Source organism: Cetorhinus maximus, chromosome 4 (genome assembly GCF_964194155.1).
Source record: "Cetorhinus maximus chromosome 4, sCetMax3.hap1.1, whole genome shotgun sequence".
Classification (NCBI taxonomy): Eukaryota; Metazoa; Chordata; class Chondrichthyes; order Lamniformes; family Cetorhinidae; genus Cetorhinus; species Cetorhinus maximus.
This window is the reverse complement of record NC_135882.1, coordinates 155,395,457-155,422,288: the sequence shown is the minus strand read 5'-3', so window position 1 is coordinate 155,422,288 and position 26,832 is coordinate 155,395,457. Positions and strand designations below refer to the sequence as shown.

At 40.0% G+C, this 26,832-nt stretch overlaps 1 protein-coding gene across 6 annotated transcripts in view; it reads right to left on the bottom strand.

The window, feature by feature from the left end:
* The window catches only part of LOC144679970 (solute carrier family 45 member 4-like), a 79,498-nt gene that overhangs the window by 32,144 nt on the left and 20,522 nt on the right, over positions 1-26,832 (bottom strand). For 5 of the 6 annotated variants that reach the window (XM_078540989.1, XM_078540994.1, XM_078540990.1 and 2 more), the window contains exon 2: positions 7,512-8,041. In XM_078540989.1, coding sequence (XP_078397115.1) covers positions 7,512-7,746 — 235 coding nt within the window. In that variant the 5' untranslated portion in view covers positions 7,747-8,041. Of the gene's footprint in view, positions 1-7,511; positions 8,042-10,090; positions 10,186-26,832 lie in introns of those variants that run through there. The other variant, XM_078540993.1, reaches the window with a different exon arrangement.

Sequence of the window (26,832 nt, the reverse complement as noted above, 5' to 3'; positions counted from 1 at the left end):
GACAGCAAGGCTGCAGAGAGTCTGCTTCAGCATCAGACATTTGCCAGGGAGAGGCATGAATTTCGTAGCAAGGGCCAAAGGCAATAGCTTCGGTCTTCCCAATGTTTAGTTGAAGGAATTTTCTGCTTATCTAATACTGAATGTCTAACAATTAACGTGAATTTAACTGTGGAGGCATTGAAAGAGGTGCTGGTGGTGGTGTGTTGTTAGTGTATATGTGAAGACCAGCATTCTGGTTTCAAATGCTATTGCTGAAAGGCAACATGTAGGTAGATCCTGAGGGACAGAGGCAACAGTGCAGATGCAGGAAAAGAAGCCATTACAAACGATACTCTGGTTACAATTAGATAGGAATGAAACCAGGCAAGTGCAGGAGGCTTTGGAGGAGGACGGTGTAGCCAAATGTGTGGCTGTATATGTTGAGGACAAAGAGGGATCAGTTTATTTTTGTTAGTCAGATAGGATGCCTTTTATGAATAAATTTCTTACATTACGATAGCAACTACAGTTAAGTATTTCATTTACTGCGTATCACTGAGATGTCCTGTGATCATGAAAGGTGCCATATAAAAGGTCAGTCTTTTTTATAATTTTATGAATTGTCTGGATTTTGCAGTTGTAATGTCAAAACTCATCACTTGCAGTCATTCCAACTGTGATACTGACAGCAACTTCTGGTGTCTGCACATGTGCATTTAAATGTGGAAAACAGAAGTTACTGTCAGTGAGTCCTGCTCCTGTGGAAATCTTTTGAAATCACCGAGTTAACATGAACTTTATCTTCCATGTCATTAGCCTTGCTATAAAAGCCGTTAGAAATTTACAACTTGTTGAATAAGGTGTAACTGAGTTTTAGTGGCATAAGAAATTCATAATTCAAATTGTGAGGAGGCTACAAAGAGTCTTCAAACGGACATAGATAGATTAAGCAAATGGGCAAATTTTTGACAGATGGTGTATAATGTGGGAAAATGAGGCTGTCTACTTTGGTAGCAAGACTAGAAAAGCACAGTATTATTTAAATAGAGAGGCTGCAGATTGAGGTGGTACATAGCAATCTGGATATCCTTGTACATCATTCACAAAAAGCCAGCATTCCAGTACAGCAATTAATTAGAAAGGCAAATGGAATGTTGGCCATGTAGGTAAACATCCTAAATTTGACTTTCACAAATCTTTGGAAATTCTCTTCTCCCTTCCCCTCCTGACTTCTTCATGCCTCTTCTAGAATTGATCAAGTTATGTATAGTGTTGGTTCCATGGGTGCCAACAGCTCGAAGAGCTGTTTTTTTTTTCCTGGCCAGCGCAGACACAATGGGCTGATGGCCTCTTTCTGTGCTGTAACTTTTCTACAGTTCTTATTTCAAGGGGGATGGAGTATAAAAGTAGGGAAGTCTTGCTACAACGGTACAGGGCATTGGTGAGACCACGACTAGTGTACTGAGAGAACTTTTGGTTACCTTGAGGGATACTTTTGTGGTAGTTCAGAGGTTAACTACACCGCTTCCTAGGATGAAGGGGTTGTCTTATGAGGAAAGGCTAAACAGGTTTGGAGTTAAGTAGAATGAGAGGTGATCTTATTGAAACACATAAAGGTCTTGAGGGGACTGGATAGGGTAGATGCTGAGACGATGTTTCCTCTTCTGGGGAAATCCAGAACTAGGGGGCATAGTTCAAAACAAGGGTCTCCCATTAAGATGAAGATGGAGGAATTTCTTCTCAGAGGGTCATCGGTGTTTGGAATTCGCTTCCCCAGCAAACAGTTAAGATTGGGTCATTGAATATACTCAAGGCTGAGTGCGACAGATTTTTGATCGATAAGGGGCTCAAGGGTTATGGGTGACAGGCAGGAAAGTGGAATTAAGGCCATATCAGATCAGCCATGATCGTACTGATTGACAAAGCAGGCTTGAAGGGCCAAATGGCCTAATCCTGTTCCTATTTCTAAGTTCTTACATTAACCAAAAATACGACTCCAAGATGGTACGTTGGCAACTGTAGAACATTGCGTGGCGGAGGTGGGGTCCTGTAGTCCTCATACCAACAGTTAATGAGTACAACTTTTCTTTGGTTGACTTTTTCTAAACTTGTAAATCTTACTCGCCTCTTTTGAAATGCCTCTCAACCTCCTTTGCACCAAGGAGAACACCCCCAGCTTCTCCAACCTAACCTTGTAACTAAAATCCATCATCCCTGGAACTAATCTGGCAAATCATCTTGTCCCCTCTTGAGGATCCTCGAATCCTTCTTAAAAAGAGTGATGATCAGAACAGGATGCAATACTCTAGTTTTGGCCCAAGCAGAACTTTGTAAAGGTTCAGTATAACATCCCTGCTTTTATACTTGATACCTCTATTTATGAAACTCAAGATCCCATGTACTTTGTTAACTGCTCTCTCAATGCGTCCTGCTTCTTTAACAGGAAGGTGTACGAGTCCCAAGGAATGCCTGAAACAACTTGAAAAAAACGAAGCGAGTGGTAATGACCTGGAATTCGCTGCCTACGAGGGTGGTGGAAATGGAAATGTTCAATGACTTCTAAAGGAAATTGCATGGGCGCTGGAGGAAAACAAACATGCAGGGCTTCAGGGATTGGGGGGGGGGGGGGTAAGAATGGGGCTGACTGGATTGCTCTACAGAAAGCCAGTATAGATTCGATGGGCCAGATGATCTCCTTTGCTGTAAATTACATCATGACTCAATTACCTAGTATGTAATGATTTCATGTGATGATTTTTGATCTGTGCCATTGCATACGACCTTCCTTAATTAATGTTTTATAGTTGCTGGACGTAACATATTGACATTAATAGCTGTATTCAAATATGCAGTAGTACATTCTCATTTTTACTGAAAATTGCACTAATGCTGCCATGAACAAATGACCAGACGATGGGATGAACAATTTCATACTAGTAACATAAAAATGGATATGGATAGTATTATGGGTATTGAAAGACCACAGAATGTTACATCACAGCAGTTGGCTTGTCAGTAAATTGCGAAACAATACTACCCGCATTAATCCTATTCCACTTAATTTTCCAGGAGAGGAGGGGGAAACAAAAGCTTTTCAATATTGTTCACCCCTTCTCTATTGTTGAAATGCGATAGGTCAGGGCAACCCCATTCCATAAACATGTCAGCACAGTTACACTGAACAATACTAGGAACTAGATCCTCTACTTTTCCCAGGACAAGGCTGAAGAAATTTAGGAGGGTGGCCTTATGTATTTTCACATCTCAGCTGAGAATCAACAATTTAAGACTATATCGTGCAGGTCTTCGTACACCCGAAACACATTTAGATACGAGGAAGCTCTGGACAAATTTGTTTACTTTAGCATATGCTGTTTTGGAATGTTTTGCTTGAGCCAACTTAACAACAGGCTTAGGAGGCAAACACGTAAATAGATGATTGCTTGATAATGGGAGAAAGCAATCTAAGTTATTTCAGTTTGTTTTTAAAAAAGTGAAAAAATTACACATGTAAACACATTTTTGAAATGCCAGTTTACCAGATGTTGACAAAAACAAGAGTGGGCCAAGAGCCAAAGGATCACTATTCAAGAGGCTGCAAGTGTTTTTTATAAAAAAAAAGACATGGAGTTGGTGACAAACTTGTCAGCACAATTACAGACCCAACTCTGCAATTGACAGGCAATGTAAAAACAAGTCAATGCCTGGGTCATAACGGAGTTTGAACACAGTGGGCTTAACAAGATAATAGCTAGCTTAAAAAAAAGTGTGCACGAAAGGATGTCAAAGCAAGCAAAAGTAAGCAAAGGAAATAATTTAGTTAGAATCATATTGTAAGTGAATTCACCCCGGTATTTTTCCCCCACCCAAAAAATGTGTTAATGGTTAATTATTAGATGAGAGATTGCTTTATCACAATTCCAAATTCAAGATGCTACATTTTTTGCAGCATTATTGGGTTATTTAAAGAAAATTCTCTGCTGTATTCATAAGTTCTGTACTACCAAAAAGGATCTTGAATATTACTGAAGAGAGGCATGTCGCCTTGTCTTGCATTCAAAAGTAAGAATTCCAAATTTCAAACAATCGCAACAATACTAAAGGATAAAAAGGGAGCTGTGGTGGTGCGATGCCAGGTAAATAGGTTGTACGTCCCAGCGACTGGCTGGTCAAATCAAACAGGATGTTCCTTCGTTTGTTCATGATAGGTAGAGCAAAAACCATACTCAACCAGCCTGCGCTTGTAAAACCCAAAACAAAATGTCTGTTAGATGGGATTCTGCAATTGGGCAGCACTTGCTGAACAATCCCGAGTGTGCTAATAGCTACACTAACAACCATTTAAGATAATCAGTTGAGTTTGTAACATGGCTCATTTAAGCTTGCTAGAAGAGACATACATTAGTACACAGGACCTCTTCTTTGCAAACAAATGGAATATGTTTATGCTTTGCATCTTTTTAAAAAAAAATTACCCAGCAGTTTGGGGAACCTATTGTTCTGTTGTTTTCTCCATTGCAATGCCTCAGCCAGGGTTGACTTGCCAACCAATTAGCACCCTTTCCTTCTGTGGTATAAACTGTTGTGAGCGTTTGAAATTTGGCATTCTTGCGTTTGTCCTGATGAGTGCAAGGTAAAAAAATTTTGGCACCTTATCTCTCTTTTCAGCAATATTCAAGATCCTCTTTAATAATGTTACAAAGACAGCAATTGTGATTATGCCATTTGACTAAGTGAACCTGTCTGCTACTCCATCGTTTACATATCAGTTTACTATCAACAATCATCCAAATGTGAAGTACTCCCGGCAGTGTCAAGTCTTTTGAGGGCACTTCCTGTAAACATTAAGCTTTTGTTATATTTTAAATCACACTTCCCAACCTACCAATTTACTATTGGTTACAATATTGTGGAGTAAAGATGATCATCAAAATCCTACTACACACATTAAATTATGCAATATACCAGCTATGGGCACCAATATACAACTGACTGCAAGCTAGCAAACACTATACTGAAGATATGGGCTAATTTACTTCCATTAATATTTTCTCTTCTTGGTGAATTCAGTTGTTGTTTGTGCAAATGGGGGAAAATTTAGATATTCATCAGGAACTGTAAAGCAAATATATATTTATGAATAAATCATAACAAAGAGAGAAGTACAGTTATGATCTTTCCAACAGTGGTATTAGATTGGTTAGCACCTTCAATAGCAATCCAAAAACCTTGGAGGCATAAGTTCCATTCTTAGAAATTTTGATAAGTATTCTTATTCAAGATGGACTGGTCAGGTGGACGAAAAAGTGGCAAATGGAATTCATAGAGTCAGAGAGTCATTGAGGTCCACAGCACAGAAAAAGGTCCTTCGGCCCATCGAGTCTGCATCGGTCAAACAAGTACCTAACTATTCTAATCCCATTTTCCAGCACTAGGCCCATAGCCTTCTATGCCATGACATCACAAGTGCACATCCAAATACTTCTTAAATATTATGAGGGTTTCTGCCTCTACCACCCTTTCAGGCAGTGGGTTCCAGATTCCCACCACGATGAAAAAAATCTTCCTCACAATCCCTCTAAACTTCCTGCCCCTTACCTTAAATCTATGCCCCTGGTTTTTGATCCCTCCACCAAGGGGATAAGTTCCTTCCTGTCTACTCCATCTATGCCCCTCAATTTTATACACCTCAATCATGTCCCCTCTCAACCTCCTCTGCTCCAAGGAAAATAACCCCAGTCTATCCAATCTCTCCACATAACTAAAACTCTCCAGCTCAGGCAACATCCTGGTAAGTTTCCTCTGTACTCTCTAGTGCAATCACATCCTTCCTGTAATGTGGATTCCAGAGCTGCACGCAATACTTTAGCTGTGGCCTAACCAGCGTTTATTTATACAGTTCCAGCATATCCTCCTTGCTTTTATATTCTATGCCTCGGCTAATAAAGGCAAGTATCCCATATGCCTTCTTAACCACCTTATCTACCTGTCCCGCTACCTTAAGGGACCGGTGGACATGCACACCAAAGTCCCTCTGATCCTTGGTACTTCCCAGGGTTCTATCATTCATTGTGTATTTCCTTGCCTTTTTTGTCCTGCCCAAGTGCATCACCTCACACTTATCTGGATTAAATTCCATTTGCCACTGATCAGCCCATCTATATCCTCCTGTAATCTAAGGCTATCCTCCTCACTATTTACCTCCCCAATTTTCGTGTCATCCGTGAACTTACTATTCAACCCTCCTACATTCAAGTCTAAATCGTTTATATATACCATAAACAGCAAAGGACCCAACACCAATCCCTGTGGAAACCCACTAGACACAAGCATCCAGTCACAAAAACCCCCGTGACCATCACCCTCTGCTTCCTGCCACTCAGCCAATTCTGCATCCAATTTGCCTTGGATCCCATGGGTTCTTACCTTCGTTATCAACCCAATTCAACCTAGAGAAGTGTGAGGTGATGCACTTGGGGAGGCCAAACAAGGCAAAAGATTACACAACAAATGGGAGGATACTGAGAGGTTTAGAAGTAGTGAGGGACCTTGGAGTGAATGTCCACAGATCTCTGAAAGTGGCACGACAGATTGATAAGGTGGTTAAGGAGGCATAAGAAATCCTTTAATTCATTAGCCGAGGCATAGTATATAAGAGCAGGGAGGTTAAGCTCAAACTATATAAAACATTAGTTAGGCTGCAACTAGAGTATTGTGTGCAGTTCTGGTCACCTGACTACAGAAAGGATGTAATTGCATTAGAGGGTACAGAGGAGATTAACAAGGATGCTGTCAGGACCGGAAAATTGTGGCTATAAGGAAAGATTGGATGGGCTGGGGTTGTTCACCTTAGGACAGAGGAGGCTAAGGGACGATTTGATTGAGATATAGAAAATTGTGAGGGGCCTAGATAGAGTGGATGGGAAGGGCCTATTTACTTTAGCAGAGAGGCTAATGACTAGGGGGCATAGATTTAAAGTAATTGGTAGAAAGATTAGAGGGGAGACGAGGATTTAAAAAAAAACCCCAGGAGGTTGTGGGGGTCTGAAACTCACTGCCTGAGAGGCTAGTAGAGGCAGAAACCCTCAACTCATTTAAAAGGACTCTGCATATGCACCTGAAGTACCATAACTTGCACGGCTAAAGACCACATTCTGGAAAATGGAATTAGGCTGGGTGGCTTCTTTTTTGGTCAGTGCAATTGGAATGGGCCATGTGGCAGCCTTCTCTGTTGTAAACTTCTATGATTCTCTGAAGATGTAAAATTCGATTATTAAAAAAGTGTTATGCATATTTGCTGTAGTGAGGCTGCAGAGCTTTACTGTATTATTAACATAGTTGTTCTATTAAGTAATGCTTAAATAGTCAGTGTGGGTGTATATAAATAGGCAATGCATGGATAAATAACTCAATGAGAGCACACTGGCTTAGTTCCAGTGTTTTGGTCCTTATACTGGTCTGTCGCTGATCTGAACTATAGAAAAACTTTTGCAGAGGCATTTTCTAGTGTTGTTTAGATTCTTAGCACTCACCTATCTGTAACAATACTGGTGTTACCAAGGCAGTTTCCATTGCATAACAGAACTCTCTGCCAAACATCACTGCACCATGCATCACCCATAATTTGACGGGAATGCGATCGATGGACCCCTCACTAACTGTTTCATCACCATTCTCCTTGTCGTCTCTTTTCTTTTTCAATTTGGTAGGTAATTCTTGTGCTTGCATAGATTCTGTGTCGTCATTCTGAGGAGCCATTGCAGCCATAAGTGTGCACACACTTTTATTGGGGAAAAATGCTTAATCAAGATGTCTTCCTCAGTTGTTTTGTACGCTTGGCACTTTTCTTCCACAATTTCCTTCAAATGTATTCAAAAACCAAAAGAAAGCTATTTGGTAGAAACTTTGGATTATGGCTTGTTTATTGTCTATTAAAAATCCATATTAATTGCCATTCAGTTAATACTAGTTTCATTATAGAAGAGGTGTTTTCTTTGCAGTATAGAGTTGGGAAGGCGACACAAAGAGGTGGTCCTCTGTTACTCCCCATCGAGCGACTGTTCTGAAACACAAAATGGGAAAAAAAGGATGAAACTCTATCATAGTACCAAAGGAAACTATTCAGCCCTTCATGTCTGCACTGGGAGATCTGTAGCTTTTATTTTGAAAGTGATGCCTACGTTAAAATATTACAAAATTAATTTCAAGGCAAACTAGAAGCTACTGAGCACTTTTTCCATAAGATTAACCAGATGTTAATTATAACCAACTATAATAAGGACAGTGCTGTTAAAATTTGATTTAGGTCATTGGATAGTTTCTTATGCCTTATCAATGGTTTCCATGAGCAAAATCAGACATTTTCATTTCCCAAAGTGTGCTCCAGCAATTTTTGCAAAGTTTCATTTTATATTTGCACTTCAGCATATAGGGACCCTCCAAGACTGTATTTTGGTAGAAAAGCTCCAGTAGTAAAGTGTAGTTTGTACAGCTTCATTGTAGATTCACAACATAATCTTCATTAAGAGTTGCATAGGTTGTCTACATGCTGCTATTCTGTGACATCACCTGGAAACACATCAGGTTCCACATGTACACTGACAACACACTGCTCCTTCACTCCCCTCTTGACCCTTCCAAAGTTTGATTTGCCTTATTGCTTATCTATTATCCAGCTTTGGATGAACAGAAAGTTCCTCCAACTAATTACAGGAAAGGCTGAAGCCTTGTCTTTAGTCCCCACCACAGGTTCCATGCTCTGACTACCGTGTCCATCCTGATCCCTGCAACTATCTGATACCAAGTCAGGTCATTTTCAACCTTGAGCATTCACTCACGTATCAGTTCAATCACCAAAACTGCCTACTTCCCCCTCTATATCATCCAACTCAGACCTTGTCTCAGCTCATATGCTGCTAAACTCTCATTCATGCCTTCATTACCATTAGTATTATTATTCCAATGCTTCCCTGATGGCCTCCCATTTTTTTTACCTTTTATAAACCTATGCTCATCCAAAACTCCACTACCCATATCTTAACTTGCAACAAGTCTCATTCATTTATCACCGTGCTTGCTCACTTCTGCCTATCTAACCTCATACAACCCCAGGTGCCTCTGTGATCTTTGCACTCCTCCAATTGACCTCTTGGCATCTAATTTTCAAAATCTCACCGCCCGTGGTCACTGTGCTTTGAGCTACCTTCTCCCCAAACTCTGGAATTCCCTCTCTAAACTGTTGATCCTTTAAGATGCTTCTTAAAGCCTGCCTCAGAGCAAGCTTTTGGTCATCTGCCCTGATATTTCATGACTCAGTACAAATTTTTTAAAAAAACTATTGGTAGCGTTAAGCATCTTAGGATATTTTGCTATGTTAAAGGAGCTATATATTTACACATGCACACAAGCTCTTGCTGGATGCAGATTGATAATATGAACTCTTTCTACACCACATATGCATAATCTGAACACTAAATGAAAACTAACTCTAGGAGTAAATTCCATAGCCTCACAGCTTTGAAAGCTCTCTTATTCTCTGTTGCAGATCTCACATTTAGTCTTTTATCTATTGCTCCACATTCTAGACCTCTCAGTTACTGGAAACTATCTACCCCGTCTCTTTTCAATTTAAATCTATATCATCATCCCACAATCTGCACTGTATTATTGAAAAGAGCCGTAACTTTTTCCTAATCTATTCACAGCAAGCAGCATTGTGCCAAATCTGCATTGTGCACTCTTTAAAGCCTCAAGACTCTCCCTATAGTGTGGACTCCAACACGGCAAGTCATTCTAGTTATACCAAGCCCTGTGCAATATTGGGGTCCACATTCTAGGGAGAATCGTGAAGCTTTAAAGAGTGCACAATGCAGATTTGGTACAATGCTGCTTGGTGAACAAATTTGGAAAAAGTTATATAGCTTCAATATTTATTGTTTCATACTTCCCAATAAAATCTAGATTCCCAATTTAAGAAATAGCCTGATCAATATTTATGTTTAATTAACTTGTATATCCATATCCTTCTGTACTTTCAAAGTGAAAAATTATTGCATTTTTCTTTTTAAAACCTCATTCTTACTGAATTTCATCTGAAATTTTTAGCCCTTACCCCCATCTCAATACTCCCCTGCCCTATCATGTGAGGCACTGTCTTAAGTAGACTTTTATGTAGGCTTGAGAGCGAGGAACTGCTGCTGGCAGCAGCTCCAGGTGAGCAGGCAGGTGGCTTATTGTGCACTGTGGTGGCAGAATTTCAGAAAAGGGCAATGAAACGAACTAGCTAGCTTGGGGGCAGGGAGCGCAGAAATGGTAAGCATGTTTGTGCCCAGGCTACAAGATCAGGGAGAGCGACGGAGGTTAAAGATGTGCATAAATTAGGAACAAAATTCAAGAAAAGAATCTCGCTTCCTTGCCACCATTTGCTTCCTGGTTCATCTACCCTGATCCTGCTTGCAAGTTACAACAAAATTAGCTATGGACAAGAAAACAAAATACAGAGAGCAGAGGGTTCCATTGTCATGGCGACAGGTAGGCTTGGTTAGGCATGTTAAATAATAAACTACAGTGCCTGTTTTGGCATTAGTTGCAACACCACTCCTCCAGGCCTGTATCCAGATAATTGATACATACCAGACATGGCCCTTTAAACTGAATTCAGTGGGACATTATTGCTAACCTTTATACAAAAAGCCCAGCTCCAACTCAGTTTTCTCCCTTCTAAATTTAATTCCTGTTTTCTATGCTCCTCTTAATTTCACACCATAGTTTTGTCTACTAATCATCCAAGTGGTGTTTTGTCAAAAGCTTTCCTGAACTCCACTGCATCTTCCCGCATTCTAAGAGGTTTCTCAAACACAATTGTCTCACCTGTTTTGGCTTCTTTTATTTACTCTATATATGCAGTAATTTATTTTTAAAGCTTTGATATTTTTCTTCACCACCACTGTTAAGCTAACTAGGTTCTAATTAACCAGAATATCTGTATCCTTTTTGAAAATGGGAAATGATATTGGACAGTACTCAATCTTTCAGCACATAACCAGCTCAACAGGACCCCAAAATACAATTTCTTGGTTCTTTGCAATTTCCTTCCTTGTCTCCCTCAGGAACCAGAGATGTATCCCATTGTTTATTGGTGTTGTGTCTTCCTCCAGCCTAGTTTAATTATGTAGAATTTCAGTTTTATTTATTGTAATTGCTCAAATAGGGTTCACCTATTTTCTGGTATCCATCTTTGCTGACTGTAAAGTGTTTTGTGATGTCTTGAGGTCATGCAAGGTGCGATATGAAAGAAAACCGATATGAAGTATAACTAAATATCCCTAATAATTATTTTGATCATCTTTTTCATTCTTGAAATTTGAGAGTCTATGCTACATTCCCAAATGAAACGAGGCCTGAGCCATCTCAGGTTCGTTGGTGCTTTTCATGGTCCTCCCCATAAACCTCATAGCAAGTTACAGCTTCAAACCTGAGAATAGGAGCTCTGAATATTCTTGTTCTAAACTCATTTGTGCCTTTCCCTACCTCAGATAGTCACCATCTTTCACCCTCCATCACTCAGCAATGTGATTACCCTTGCAAACCCTTGTTCAAAACCTTTCCCTGCTGTGTTGGATTGTCTCCATTTCCTTCTTAAATTGAGACTAAGCTCAAGCAGAGATGGTGCTAACTCCCACAACTGTACTTGCCCAAGTCAAAGCCATATGCTCAAAACTCACATCTAGCAAGAATTGCACTGTTCCTTCCTGTGCTGCCATTTTTGGGTTGTTAGGTTGGTTTACTTTAAAGTTTCACACTTGAATACAATATCATCTAGCCTACTTAGCACTTTCTTGCTGCTCTGCACTCAATTCCAATACCTAAAATTTCACTTCAGAAGTTCTTACACCATTCATGTATTTGATATCCCTTGTCCAACTCCAAATTCCACTGACAGCATTCTCAACGCAGATGGATAAAGTACTTGCTCCCAGATTCTAGATATAGGTTCACGTTATATTTAAATTATACCATACAGCATAAGAAATGTTCTATTCTAAATTAACACATAACTGGAGTAAATTTAAATTTTACTATATGTAAAAGTTGATGAAAATCATCCAATTTCTAAGCTGCAAAGTTTGGTTATTTATTTTTTTTAACCAAGCCTTAGACTTTTGGTGACTCACCAACACAAGCTCCAAGCTAGATTCAGAAATGCATGCCAGTGGAGAATAAATGTTGATTAAGACTTTACTTCTGCAATAATTTTCATTCAGAAAGATATTCTAAATAAATTTATACTTTGCATATCTTCCTCAAATCAGCTGTGTTGAAATAATTACTAAAATCTATGGTAAGCAGAAGTTTAAAGTTAAGACCAAAACCGTAATGAAGTTGGCAGGTTGGGCTTATGACTGACAGTTTCCTCTGCTAACATTATTATTTCCAATAACCCAGTGTAGCTTTCACAGCATTTCCAACATAGCCAAGCTTCACTTCTGTATTTGAGGATTTTCTAGTCATTTGGATCAGCAGTCATATGCAAAAAAAATTACCACAAAACTTCTGCCAGTGTACAGTTCTCTCCAGCAATCTAAAATGTCACAGGTTTCATAGCAATCAACACTTCCTAAATGTTTTCAATGTGACATCAAGTAAACCCTAGTATGGCATATTTCTTCGGCTGTGCTTATGTGCTCACTTTTAGATCATGTTCCTATGATTAAAGAAAAATGTATCTTTTTAGAAAGTATATAAAATACAACTTTCAGCAGACACCACATTTATTAGGCCAATTAGTGCAGAAAGCATTGGTTGAGACTGAATTTTCTAACAATTGAGATATGATTCAAGATGACAAAGTTTCACTAAACCGAAGTTTGACCAAAACCATGGTACTTCGTTTGACAAGTCAGTTTACACAGCATCCGGATTCAACTGCAAGTAGTAAACAAACCTAGCTTGGGGCTTCTATTGCCGAGTTATTGAAAGCCTGAACCACAGGAATGAACAAGTGTTGCAACATGAAATCTGCCCGATTTTATTGACTATTACATTCAGCAACACAGCAACATCGAAATCTAGTCCAGTTAAACAAATTTAGTCCTTCTGCAAAGAATAAACATCCATCTTACTTGGCAAGCACTTGTGCCATGATTACCAACTACTAAAATGTTGGTTTTGTAACAGATTCCTGTTGCTTCTGTGAGACGTATAAATGTAATTGTAGTTAGCATACATTTACATAGAGCGCTGTTTTTTAGTCTACAATAAAAAGAATCATTTTTGTTTGGGCTGTTTCAGTATTGTGGCAGGGATAGAAGCCTTATTGGAGATTTAAACAGGGAACTGCAGGAAAGATGAGCATTGATTTGAGAGAATCAAAGGAAACACATTGAAGGCTTTGAGAAGGAACCACTATTTCTAACAATGCTACTCTTCCAATACAATTATTTCTGCTTTACATGCTGCCCCTTGTAACTTCCAGATACAGGGTCAGCTTCCTGCGAGATCCACCAGTCTCAAACCTTCCACTGGAATGATAGGAAGGGCAAGCGTAGAATCAAGTGAGTTCAGGACTACTGAGCCGATAAACAGAGGGGAGGTGTTGGAGAAAACTGACATGGTCTACCAGGTTAAAGGCTGTGTGAAGTTAAGGAGGAACAATGCACCATGACCACATTCTAAGCATGTTGCAGTAAAGATAGGCGCAGACAGGTCTGGGGGGATGCAAAGGATGTTGGGGATGCTGGGCATGGGGGTGATTAGATTCCAAAGATGGATGGGCTGGATGAAAGACTAAGGAAACCATTTACACCCAGTTTGGGAACTAGTTCGATAACCTGTGCAGACAGCTTTGAATTTTAATATACAATTCAAATGACTGAAATGGACTGTTTTCCAAAAGAAATTGGTGCACATTTTTCAGTAATGAAGGGGAAATTTACATAAGAATGCTGGAGATGGGGTCTGCAACATTGGAATAAAATTAGCATAAGCTAATTCTGTTGAAGTTCTGTTGAAGGGTCATGTTGGACTTGAAACGTCAACTCTTTTCTTCTCCACCGATGCTGCCAGACCTGCTGAGTTTTTCCAGGTAATTCTGTTTTTGTTTAGCATAAGCTACTCTGTCATAAGGAAATTTTGCACAAAAGATCTGATAGACTTGGAGCAGACCTCGAGCTAGGGTTGTACAAATCAATATGGGATCTACCTAGTTATCTGAACTTAGCTTGAGTATGTATGTCGGTATAAGTATCACTATCCAACAACCCCCAAGTAGAAGTTTACATCTGGTGAGCATTGAAATCTGTTAAGCAGATCTTCAAAGAGCTTGCGACCAGTCTTTTTAGGCTTACATTAGAAGACTATCAAATTGGGCAAGCTAACAGATGTCGCTTCCCAGTTTTCATCCAACATTACAGCAAATCATATATCCTTAACTATTTCCATAGGATTATAGGCAGTCTACATGTTGGCTATATGTGGAAAATCAGCAGGCCAACTTTCACTTACTATAGTCGAATGATAATCAGCATTAAGTTTTACATTACCAGTTATTAAAAAAATATGTAAGCTTTTTACAGAAAAAAGTTAAAGGAAAAAGCTAAACTTACAACAGCATCGGCTTGAGCCTCCTGGCCAAATCACATACCTTTCCTTAGCTGAAATGCTTAGACAGCCTTTATCTGATTAAACATTCAAAACACTAATACTCAGACTCCAGGACAGCTTGAAAATTTAAAACGAAGGGGCTGGAAAACAAAACATTCCACAACATACTCAAGTTTTGCTAAAAGGCCAGCATTTTCTCAATTATATAAATATTTATAAATAACAGAGCTAGTAGGTTGCTGTAGAACTGTAAACCCCCACTAAGAGTTTTAGATTACAACCTTGGGGCCTTAACCTAATCTAGTTGCAAAGATGAAAGACAGAGCTGTGAATGCACTGGAGCCAACAAGTTCCTAGTATGTTTTCATACATATCATCATTGCAGGGGTCTATTAGCAAACACATAAGCAGCATTAGAGGCTTAAAGGGACCAATTTCTGGGCTCATGGTAAGCTGATCAGAGACACTCTGATCATTTAGTTATGACATTGAATTGTAGACTGACAGTCTGAAAAAAAATCACAATGAATTCCTTGCTTGTACACTTCACTAATCCTAACCAAATTATAAAGCACTAGTACTTATAGGAGAATGTTGAAAAGTTGTCTAGATATATTGTATCTACCCAAATTGAGTACAAATCTAACCCAGCCAATTAGCCTTCCCTCAAAGTGATTACAGAAGTAAGAGTGCCATTATGTATCACCTAATTACCAGTTTGGGTTCTACAAGGAGTGCTTAGTTCCAAACCCAATTACAATTTTCATCCAGGCCAAGACACACAAGTTCAATGTAAATGGTGCAAGAATAACAGTCCTAAAAAAACTGAAGCAGCAAAACCAACCTGAAATGTTTGCTAATCTGTTCTCTTTACAGATGCTGATTAGATTAACCTGTGTGTTTGCAGCATTTTGCTTGTCAGCTACATATCTATTTTTTGTTCTCAGTACATGAGATACCCAGGCAAGGCAACTTTACTACCCATCCCCAACTGTGTTAATTTAGTAGCGGGTTTTCTCCTTTCAGTTGCTAACCTTACATTGATAGTGGCTCAAGGATGATTTAACCAGAGAATTCCAGGATATTAACCCAACAGTGAAGTAAAGGTGATGTAGATCCAAGTCAGGGTTGTGAAAAATTTGGAGTTGATGGCATTCCCATACAAGTTGCAGGGGAGGGATTTATTGCACCGCATCCTGTACATACTGCAGTTACACTGTGGATGCTGAGTTTAAGTGGTAATTGCACCAAATTCTCTGTGAAACTCTTTCGAGTTATCAACAGTCACAGACTGCAACTCTTTCGAGTACAATCACAGTTCTTGGTTTCCGGGAGTGGGACATGAACCCACAACCCTCTGATTCAAAGGCGAGGGTGCTATGAACTGAGCCACAGCTGACACCAAGATGCACATCATTCTGGTTTAGGCAAATGCCTGCACTTTCATCATTGCTCAGTCAATATCCAGCAATCACTAACCCAACACCATGCTGGAAGCACCACCACCATTGGGACTACAGCAGTTCAAGGTGGTCCACCATAACTGTTAAGGGTAACTAAGGTTTGGACAATAAATGAAGACTTGTCAGGTGCACCCCTATCCCATTACTTAATTTAAAATAAAGTTACCCATGAGTACAGGGAACTGATACCAATTACAACATCCCATGTTAGATGAAAATCTCTTTCGATAGCATCAAGTAATTTAGTCTTTTAAATTACATGTATGCAGATCAAGACAGGGCAAAGCTTAACATAAGGCAAAGCTCAACATGATGCGCTTTATGGTGCCAATGGCATGGCCAGCTGTGTCAGATGAAAGAAATCGAATATCCTACATAGTCTAATGCACTGCATTGCTCCAGGTATTTGTCCTTCCATTTTGGTAATCCTTAGCAATGCAATACAGCTATAGAATTCTTGATGTCATGATGGGAAAGTGTTATCAGGCATATTTCCATTACTAACCTACAATTTATATATTTGAAAAGCATATGAGAAGGCATTAAATATCTGCTATTATTTGAGTGGAAAATCTCAGATCAGCTATTTCTGCTGCAGCATTTAACAGAAGAATGCTTTTTCAGTAATAATGCTCACTTCAAATCATTGTGTTGGAAGTGGGCAGGGAGGAAAATCAGGTTGGGGTACAATTATTTTGTAAGAGGCAGTTGATGGTGAACAACAGCTAGAATGGCTCCCTGGCACAATTTCCACTCACCCTGAATTTGGCAGAATAGTAAAAGGAAATAGAGGGATCAACAACATTTGGTTATAAAGTATTCCAGCCAAAGTCTTAATGCAAATTTACTACATACTTACAGAAATTATATCAAGGTGCACTTAGGATTGAGCGTGATCAAAGTAGAAAATATTGAATCAACAACTGTGAACTCTAGATTTTGCTGCTTTGTGAACAGACATGGTACACCTAAGTATACAGATTTCAAGCTCAGACAGTACATGGGCCTTAACACCTCAAAAACTGCCAATGGCTTAGAAAAATTATCTCTTGCAGAATATGAATTTAACAATTGCATCTACTGGGAAAAACCATCACTTGGGTAGACAAGATATTCCTGCTATCATGAACCTGAAAATCATCCTTGATTCACCAAGTTCTGGAGTAGAATATCTAATGAACACATCAATTAATTAGCACAATCCTGGCTCAGCACAACTTACTTAAGTAGTCACTGAATGACGTAGGAAGCAAGTCTACTTCAATTATACTGTGCTTTGCCAGAAGGTAAAACGGAACTTAACCTTCAGTAATTTATTTTCCATTCCACAGATCATGTTGCTTGCTCAAGCAGAGTTCAATCCCTTTATATTGTGCCGCATCTTATTAACCATGTTAAATTGCGTATTAGTTAACGTTCGAGTTAAACAGCATACATTAAACTACCTCTTCAAATTGCACATTTAAGGAATTTTCTTTAGCAAGAGCCAGAACAGACCTGTGATACTAGAATCACTCATCTACACCTGCCATAAAACAAAACATACATTTCCATCATGGGTTATTTACAAATTACAGTTTTAAATAAAAATAAAAAATACACTAGTATATAAGTTACATCATCAGAATATAGTACCAGTATTGGAGATGACACACCATTAGGTTCAGAGAAATTCAAGCTAAAGACAGCCATTGCATATGAAAGTGCATCCAGCCTATCTAAATCCATATTATTTTTATGTTCCAGTTGATGATCCATAAATTTGAAAAGGTTACAAACTGCAACTCAGTTTTGCCATCACAATTTAGATAATCAGAACCCGTCTTAAATCCTTGTGTTATGGCACAGCCGATGGTAAATGCTGAGTTGTTCAAATCCCAAAGGGAAACTTGAAACAACTGCCACAACTTGTTTTGCAGTTTGTATAAATTGATATGCATCCCTTGAATTCAGTAGTAATAAGACCAAGTATTATGGGTTTTTACAAAACTAGCTTAAACATTTATTAATAAGAGAAATGATTTTAAACACATATAGACCTACAAATTACTATGATAACATCTAAATCCCCTATTTAATCTGACTCCCAGTTACACTTTCGTTAAGGCAACAGTAAGATGCAGATTTTTAAAAGACCTAGGCAAGGTAACACATGATACCCTGAACCAGTCGAATTCAAAGTGAGGTTTCTTAACTTCAGTTCTTTGAAAACAGCAGCTTGAGGCACAGATGCTGAAGGCTTTTCACACTTGTTAGATCTTAAAAATGCCTACCCTTACACAGCCTTCGCTCCTTCATACATATTTTCCCCTTTGAATGCAAATTCCCATTGTATCACTATGTCTTTGGACTTTATCTTCCTGATAATAAAAATCTCTCATAGCACTAAGTTTTATTAGTAATTTTTTGGAAAAATAAACAGTTTCTAAACTTCACCTGGCTAGGTGACAGATTTCACCCCTCCTTTGAAAACAATCTAGCCTAGTTTATTTAAAAATGCAAAATGTCCTTTTACACCTTGTATTCTAAACTTCCCCCATGTTTATACCAAAGCCTTCAGACCAGCTGCCGTTAATCCAATTAAGTCTCACACACAGACACCACTATTTTACAATAAATTCCAATAACATTGAGAATTATATCTTCTTGACACTCGTTAACATGTACTTCTATCTGCCATGTGAAAAATATACTAATTCAATGTTTCTTAAAATATATCTGCAGGTTTTCCCACTTGTGCAACTTGCTAGCTTCAATTGGTCTTTCACACTCATTCTTTATTTCATGTCTGTTTAAAGTGAAAGGCTTGCATTTATTTAGTGCTTTTTCACCAGACTTTCCAAAGTTCTTTACAATGAAGTGATTTTTGAAGTGTAGTCATTTTTGTAATGTGGGAAACACAGCAGCCAATGCAGCAAAGCAACTTCCCACAACCAGCAATGTGGTAATGACCAGATCAGTTCTTTTTGTGATGTGATTGAGAGATAAATATTGACCAGGACACTTGGGGTTAATTCTGCTGCTCTTCTTCAAAATAGTGCCATGGGACCTTTTACATTCACCGGTGCAGGCAGCTGAGGCCTCAGTTTATGATCTCATCCAAATGACAGCACCTCTGGCGGTGCACTTATGTGTCAGCCTTGATTTTTGTGCTCAAGCCCTGGAGCGTGACTGGAACCTAGAACCTTGTGACTCAGAAGGCAGAGTGCTGCTAGAAAGAAGCCACAGCTGATGGTGCAAAATTTGCAAGTCAGCTGCTACTCAGTAAGTTCCAATCTTTTAAAAACCTTAATTTCTTGAAATTCAACAATTAAGCCATGCATATAAGATTGGGTCAAGAGCTGCAATAAATTAATGTCTCTACTCTTATTTATAGACGCTGACTGACTCATGCATATAAGAACATAATAAATAGGAGGAGTAGACAAAAGAGCTGAAATCCCAAGGTGAGGCGAGAGCGACTGCCCTTGAAATCAAGGCTGCATTTGACCCAGTGTGGCATCAAGGAGCCCTAGCAAAACTGGAGTCAATGGGAATCAGGGGGAAAACTCTCCACTGGTTGGAGTCCTACCTAGCACAAAGGAAGATGGCTGAGATTGTTGGAGGTCAGTCATCTCAGCAGCAGGACATCACTGCAGGAGTTCCTCAGGGTCGTGTCTTCGGCTCAACCATCTTCAGCTGCTTCATCAATAGTCTTTCTTCCATCATAAGGTCAGAAGTGGGGATGTTCGCTGATGATTGCACAATGTTCAGCACCATTCACAACTACTCAGATACTGAAGCAGTCCATGTCCAAATGTAGCAAGGCCTGGACAATATCCAGGCTTGGGATGACAAGTGGCAAGTAACATTCGTGACACACAAGTGCCAGGTAATGACCACCTTCAACAAGAGAGAATCCAACCATTGTCCCTTGACATTCAATGGCATTACCAACACTGAACCCCCACTAACATCATCCTGGGGGTTACCATTGACCAGAAGCTGAACTGGACTAGCCATATAAATACTGTGGCTACAAGAGCAGGTCAGAAGCTAGGAATCCTGCAATGAGTAGCTCATCTCCCGACTCTCCAAAGCCTGTCCACCATCTACAAGGCACAAGTAGGGAGTGTGATGGAATACTCTCCATTTGCCTGGATGAGTGCAGCTCCCACAACACTCAAGAAGCTTGACACCATCCAGGTCAAAGCAGTCTGCTTGATTGACACCACATGCACAAATATTCACTCCCTCCCCCACTGACACACAGTAGCAGCAGGATGCACCATCTATAAGATGCACTTCAGGAATTTACCAAGGCTCCTTAGACAGCATCTTCCAAACCCAAGACCACTACAATCTAGAAGGATAAGGGCAGCAGATAGATGGGAACACCACCACCCGGAAGTTCCCCTCCATGTCACTCACGATCCTGACTTGGAAATATATTGCTGTTCCTTCACTGTCACAGTATCAAAATCCTGGAACTCCCTCACTGACAACACTGTGGATGTACCTACACCACATGGACTGCGGCAGTTCAAGGAGGCAGCTCACCGACACTTAAGGTCAACTAGAAATCCGCAATAAATGCTGGCCCAGCCAGCAAAGCCCACATCGCATAAACAAATAAAAAAATAAGACCACATGGCCCACCAAGCCTGCTCTGCCATTCAATACGATCGTGGTTGATCCTGGGCTTCAAATCCATTTTCCCGCCTGTTCCCATATCCCTAGATTCCCTGGTACACCAAAACATCTGTCTATCCCAACCTTAAATGTATTTGATCATGCAGCATCCACAATCCTCCGGCGTGGAGAATTCTAAAAGATTCACAATCCATTCAGTGAAGAAATTTCTCATCTGTCCTATATAGTAGGCGCCTTATCCCGAGACTGTGTCTCAGTGTTTTAGATTCCCTGACCAATCTCTCAGCATCCACCATATCAAGCACCAATTTCTAATTTTGTTTTGCTTTTGTTTCATATTTCTAGTTTTATTTTACTGGTAAAGGTAGGCAATTTTTGGCCAAAATAATTTGGGGAAAATAAATATGCTGACTAAGCCATATATAAACAGCTAATGTCTGTTAAAACTAAACTTTAATCAGCAAATTAGAGATTATCCACAGAGATAATCATACCTGAATTGACAGACCACAGAACATCCCGACTTGAAACGATATCACTGGGTCAAAAAACCTGGCACTCCCTTCCTTACAGCATTGCAAGCACACCTACGCCACAATGACTTCAGCAATTAAGAGGGTGGCATATCACCACCTTTTCAAGGCCAATTAGGGATGAGCAACAAATGCTGGTCTTGCCAGTGATGTGCACATCCCTGAGAGAAAGAAAATCATTAACATTTTCACAAATAGTAAAATGAACCATCAGGCAGGATACCACGGCCTCAACATACGTACAAACATAGGGATTAGGAGTAGGAGATCTCGGCCTCCCTAGCTGCTCCATCATTTGATAAGTTCATGGCTGATCCGATTGTGGCCTCAACTCTACTTTCCTGTCTAACCCCTATAATCTTCGACTCCCTTGTCAATCAAGGATCTATCCAACTTAGCCTTAAAAATATTCAATGACCTAACCTCCACTGTTTTCCAGGGAAGAGAATTTCACAGACTAACAAACCTCAGAAAAATTTATCATCTCTGCATTTAAGTGGGAGACCTCTTATTCTTAAACTTATTTAGCATTTAACTGAAATTTACTGTCTAAATTCCCCAGCCTTAAGCAGGGTTTCAGGGCTCTATTGGAAGAGCAGCTGAAGTTAGCTGATTAAGGAAAGCAGCTTAAATCAGTTTTCCTGTAACTGGGGTCAGTTAACTCCATTGCAGAAGGATATATAAACAGACATTTCAGTGTGACTTAGCACTGGGTGCTGGAGTTGGGTGATTAAGGAAGTTAGGTGAGAAGAGGAAGCAGGTGTTCCTTTGTCTTTACCTTTTCTAACTTTTTCACCCTGTAGGAGTTGCTTCTTGCTCCACTCTAGGGAAAGTAGTTAGCTGGTTAGTGAGTATATAGTAAGTGGTTAAGGTCAATTCTATTCCTAAGGCTTAAATAATATATAAACAGGTGGTAAGGTTAAAATAAAATAATTTTGTTAAATAAAGACAAATTAAAGATGGCAGGACAGGCAATGTCACGTAAACATCATGTGGGAGCTCTTGGCTGTAGGGCAAACACATCTGCAGTAAGCGTTTGCAGCTCGAGGAGCTTCACCTCAGAGTCATTGAGCCAGAGACCAAGCTGCAGACACTGCGATGCATCAAGGAGGGGGTGAGTTACTTGGATACTTTTTATTAGGAGGCAGACACTCCTCTTAGGACAGGTTTTCTGATGTGGTCAGGGGCAGGAGTGCGAGACTACGAGCGAGACAGATAAGGAGACCCAGAGGGCAGGAGTGCAGGAGACTCAGCCTTTGCTTTTGTCCAACAGGTCTGAGGTTCTTTCATCTTGTTTGTACGAGAATGGGGGCTGCAGGATGGATGAGCTGACCAACCATGGCACCGTGGTATAGGAAACCATTCAACTGGAGGGAACAAAAATGTAGGGGACAGTATAGTGAGGGGTATTGACCCTGTTCTCTGCAAAGAGCAAGAATCCAGAAGGCCATGTTGCTTGCCCCGTGTCAGAGTTTAGAACATCTGCTCAGGGCTAGAGAGGAACTTGCAGTGGAAGGGGAAGGATCCAGTCATCGTGGTTCCTGTAGGTACCAATGACCTGGGCAGAACTAGGAAAAAGAGATTCTGCATTGTCAGTTTGAAGTGTTAGGCACCAAATTAAGAAGCAGAACCTCAAAGGTAATAATCTCTGGATTATTACCTGAGCCACGTGCAAATTGACATAGGGCAAATAAGATTAGAGAAATGAATGCGTGGTTCAAAGACTGATGTGGGAAAGTTAGTGGGGCACTGGCACCAGTATTGGGGAAAGTGGATCTGTACCACTGGGACGGTCTACACCTGAGCAGTGCTGGGACCGGTGTCCTAGCGAGCCACATAACTAGGGAAGTAGAGGGTTTTAAACTAAACAGTGAGAGTAAGGGATCAAATTTGGAAGATGTGGTAAATCAAAGGGTAGAGACAAGGCAAGAGAGAAAATGTATTAATATGGGAAATGATAAACAGGCTGTGACAGGAAGGGATAGAGAATACAAAGCTAAGAGTACATCAGAAGGTAAGGCTGGAGGTTACAAAAATAAAAGGACAAAACTATAGGCTGTGTATCTGAATGCATATGATATTCGTAACAAAACAGATGAAATGAGCATGCAAAGAAATAAATAATTACAATCGGATAGCAATTACATAGACACAGCTGCAAGATGACATAGATTGGGACCTGAATATTGAAGGGTACATGACATTTATGAATTGTCAGGGGCTAGGAATCTTGCAGCGAGTAACTCACCTCCTGACTCCCCAAAGCCTGTCCATCATCTACAAGGCACAAGTCAGGAGTGTGATGAATACTCTCAACTTGCCTGGATGAGTGCAGCTCCAACAACAATCAAGAAGCTCAACACCATCCAGGACAAAGCAGTCTGCTTGATTGGCACCACATCCACAAACATTCACTCCCTTAACCACCGACACACAGTGGCAGAGTGTGTACCATCTACAAGACGCATTGCACAAACTCATCAAGCCTCCTCAGACAGCAGCTTCCAAACCCACGACCACTGCTATCTAGGAGGACAAGGGCAGCAGGCAGATGGGAGCACCAGCACCTGGAAGTTCCCCTTAAAGCAATTCACCATCCTGACTTGGAATTATATCGCCATTCCTCCACTGTTGCTGGGTCAAAATCTTGGAACTCCCTGCCTAGCAGCACTGTGGGTGTATGTACCTACACCACATGGACTGAAGCGGTTCAAGGCAGCAGTTCACCATCTCAGGGGCAATTAGGAATGGGCATAAATGATGGCCTAGCCAACGATGCTCACATCCCATGAACGAATAAAAAAAGCTAGGAAAAGATGGAGGGTGGCTCTGCTAATTCATGTTGGTATTGACACAATAGAGAGGGATGACCTAAGTTCAGGAAACCAGGATGTAGAACTGGTTTGGGTAGAGGTGGGAAATGATAAAGGCAAGGAGTGGTGTGCAGGCCTCCTAACAGTAACCACATGGTAGGGAGGAGCATAAGAAAGAAATAATGGGAACTTGTCAGAAAGGTATGGTGATTTTAATCTACATATAGACTCGATAAATCAAATGGGCAAAGATAGCCTAGATGAGGAGATCATATGAGTGTTTAAGGGATAGTTTCTTAGAACGCCACATTCTGGAGCCAACCAGAGAACAGGCCATACTAGACCTGGCATCGTGCAACGAGACAGGTTTAATTAATGATCTCAGTTAAGGTGCTCCTAGGTAGCAGCAATCATTATATGATTGAATTTTACATTCAATTTGAGGGAGAGAAGGGAGAGTCCAAGACTGGTATTTTAAACTTAAACAACAGCAATTATGAGGGCACAAATGCAGAACTAGCTAAAGTGAACTGGCAAATGAAGCTAAGGGACAGGTCAACAGAGATTCAGTGGCAGACATTTAAAGGGATATTTCAGAATACTCAGAATAGATACATTCCAACAAGAAAGAAAAATTCCAAGGGGCAGATCCACCATCCATGGTGAGCTAAAAAGTTAAAGATAGTATTAAACTTAAAGAAAAAGTATATAATTGCACAAGGATGGGTGGCAGACAGAGGCTGCACAGAATAAAAGGACAGCAAAGAAAGACAAATATTAATGAGGGAAAAATTAGAGTACAAGAGAAAACTAGCTGGAAATATAAAAAGATAGTAAGAGTTTCTTTAGCTATTAAAAAAAGTGAGTGTTGGTCTGAAAGAAAAAAAGTGAGTCTGGGGAATTAATTGTGGAAAATAAGGAAATGACAGATGAATTGAACAGGTATTCTGCATCAGTCTTCATTATAGAGGATACAAGTAACATCCTAGAAATAGCTGTAAATCAAGAAATAGAAGGGAGGGAGGAATTCAGGAAAATTACAATCACCAGGGAAGTAATATTAAGCAAATTTTTGTAGCTGGGGGCTGACAAGTCCCAGGTCCTGATGAACCTCATCCTAGGATCTTAAAAGACGTGGCTAGCGAGATAGCAAAATTTACTCGATTCAGGGAAGGTTCCATTAGATTGGAAATAACCAATGTTACTTCTTTATTCAAAAAGGGAGGGAGATAGAAAGCAGGAAACTACAGGCCTGTTACCTTAACATCCGTCATAGGGAAAATGTTAGAAGCTATTATTACAGACTGCATAGCAGAGCACTTAGAAAAATTCAAGGTAATCAGGCAGAGTCAACATGGTTTTGTGAAAGGAAAATCACGTTTAACCAATTTACTGGAATTCTTTGAAGTAGTAACATGTCCTGCAGATAAAGGGGAACTGGTGGATGTACTGTACTTAGATTTCCAGTAAGCATTTGATAAGGTGCTACATCAAAAGTTATTGCAGAAAGTAAAAGCTCATGGTGTAGGGTTAACATATTGGCATGGATAGAAGAACAGCTAGCTAACAGGAGACAGTAGGTATAAATGGATCATTTTCTGGTTGGCAAGAAGTAATGAGTGGTGTGTTACAGAGGTCAGTGCTGGGGCCTCAATTTTTTGCAATTTATATATATGACTTGGATGAACAGTCTGAAGGTATAGTTGCTAAGTTTGCTGATGACAAATATAGGTAGGAAAGCAAGTCATGAAGAGGACAGAAGGAGGCTACAAGGGAATATAGATCAGTTAAAGTGAGTGGGCAAAGATCTGGCAAATGTAGCATAATGTGGGAAAATGTGAAATTGTCCATTTTGGCAGGAAGAATTAAAAAGCAGCATATTATCTAAAATGGTGAGAGATTGCAGAGCTCAGACAGAGGGATCTGGGATTTCTAGTGCGTGAATCGCAAAAGCCTAGTTTGTACATACAGTAAGTACTTAGGAAGTAATAGAATGTTATTGTCTATCGCAAGGGGAATTGAATACAAAAGGGGGGAGGTTATGCTTCAGTTGTACAAGACACTAGTGAGACCACATATGGTATACTGTACACAGTACTGGTCTCCTTATTTAAGGAAGAATGTAAATGCATTAGAAGCAGTTCAGAGAAGGGCTAATAGACTTAAACCAAGAATGAGCAGGTTATCTTGTGAGGAAAGGTTGGACAAGCTAGGCTCATATCTATTAGAGTTTAAAAGATTAAGAGGCAACTTGATTGAAACATATAAGATCCTGAGGAGTCTTGCCAGGGTGGATGTGGAGACAGTGGTTTCCTCTTGTGGGAGAGGTCTAGAACTAGAGGTCACTGTTTAAAAATAAGGGGGTCGCCCATTTAAGGCAGATGAGGAGAAACTTTTTCTGAGTCGTGAGTCTTTGGAACTCTTCCTCAAAAGGCGATGGAAACAGTCTTTGAATATTTTTAAGGCAGAGGTAGATAGATTCTTGATAAGCAAGAAGGCGTATCAGGGGTAGATGGAATGTGGAGTTGAAGTTACAAGCAGATCAGCCATGATCTTATTGAATGGCAGAGGTTAGGGTGGCCTACTCCTGCTCCTAATTTGTATGTTTATAAGCTGTGTCCCCTAGTTCTAGTCTCTCCCACAGGGGAAACATCCTTTCAGCTGCTACCCTGTCAAGTCCCCTCAGGATCTGAAACATTTTAATAAGATTGCCCCTCATTCTTCTAAACTCTAATGGATACAGACCCAACCTTTCCTCGTAAGGTAACCCCCTTCATCCCAAGAATCAGTCAATGAACCTTCTGGCATAGT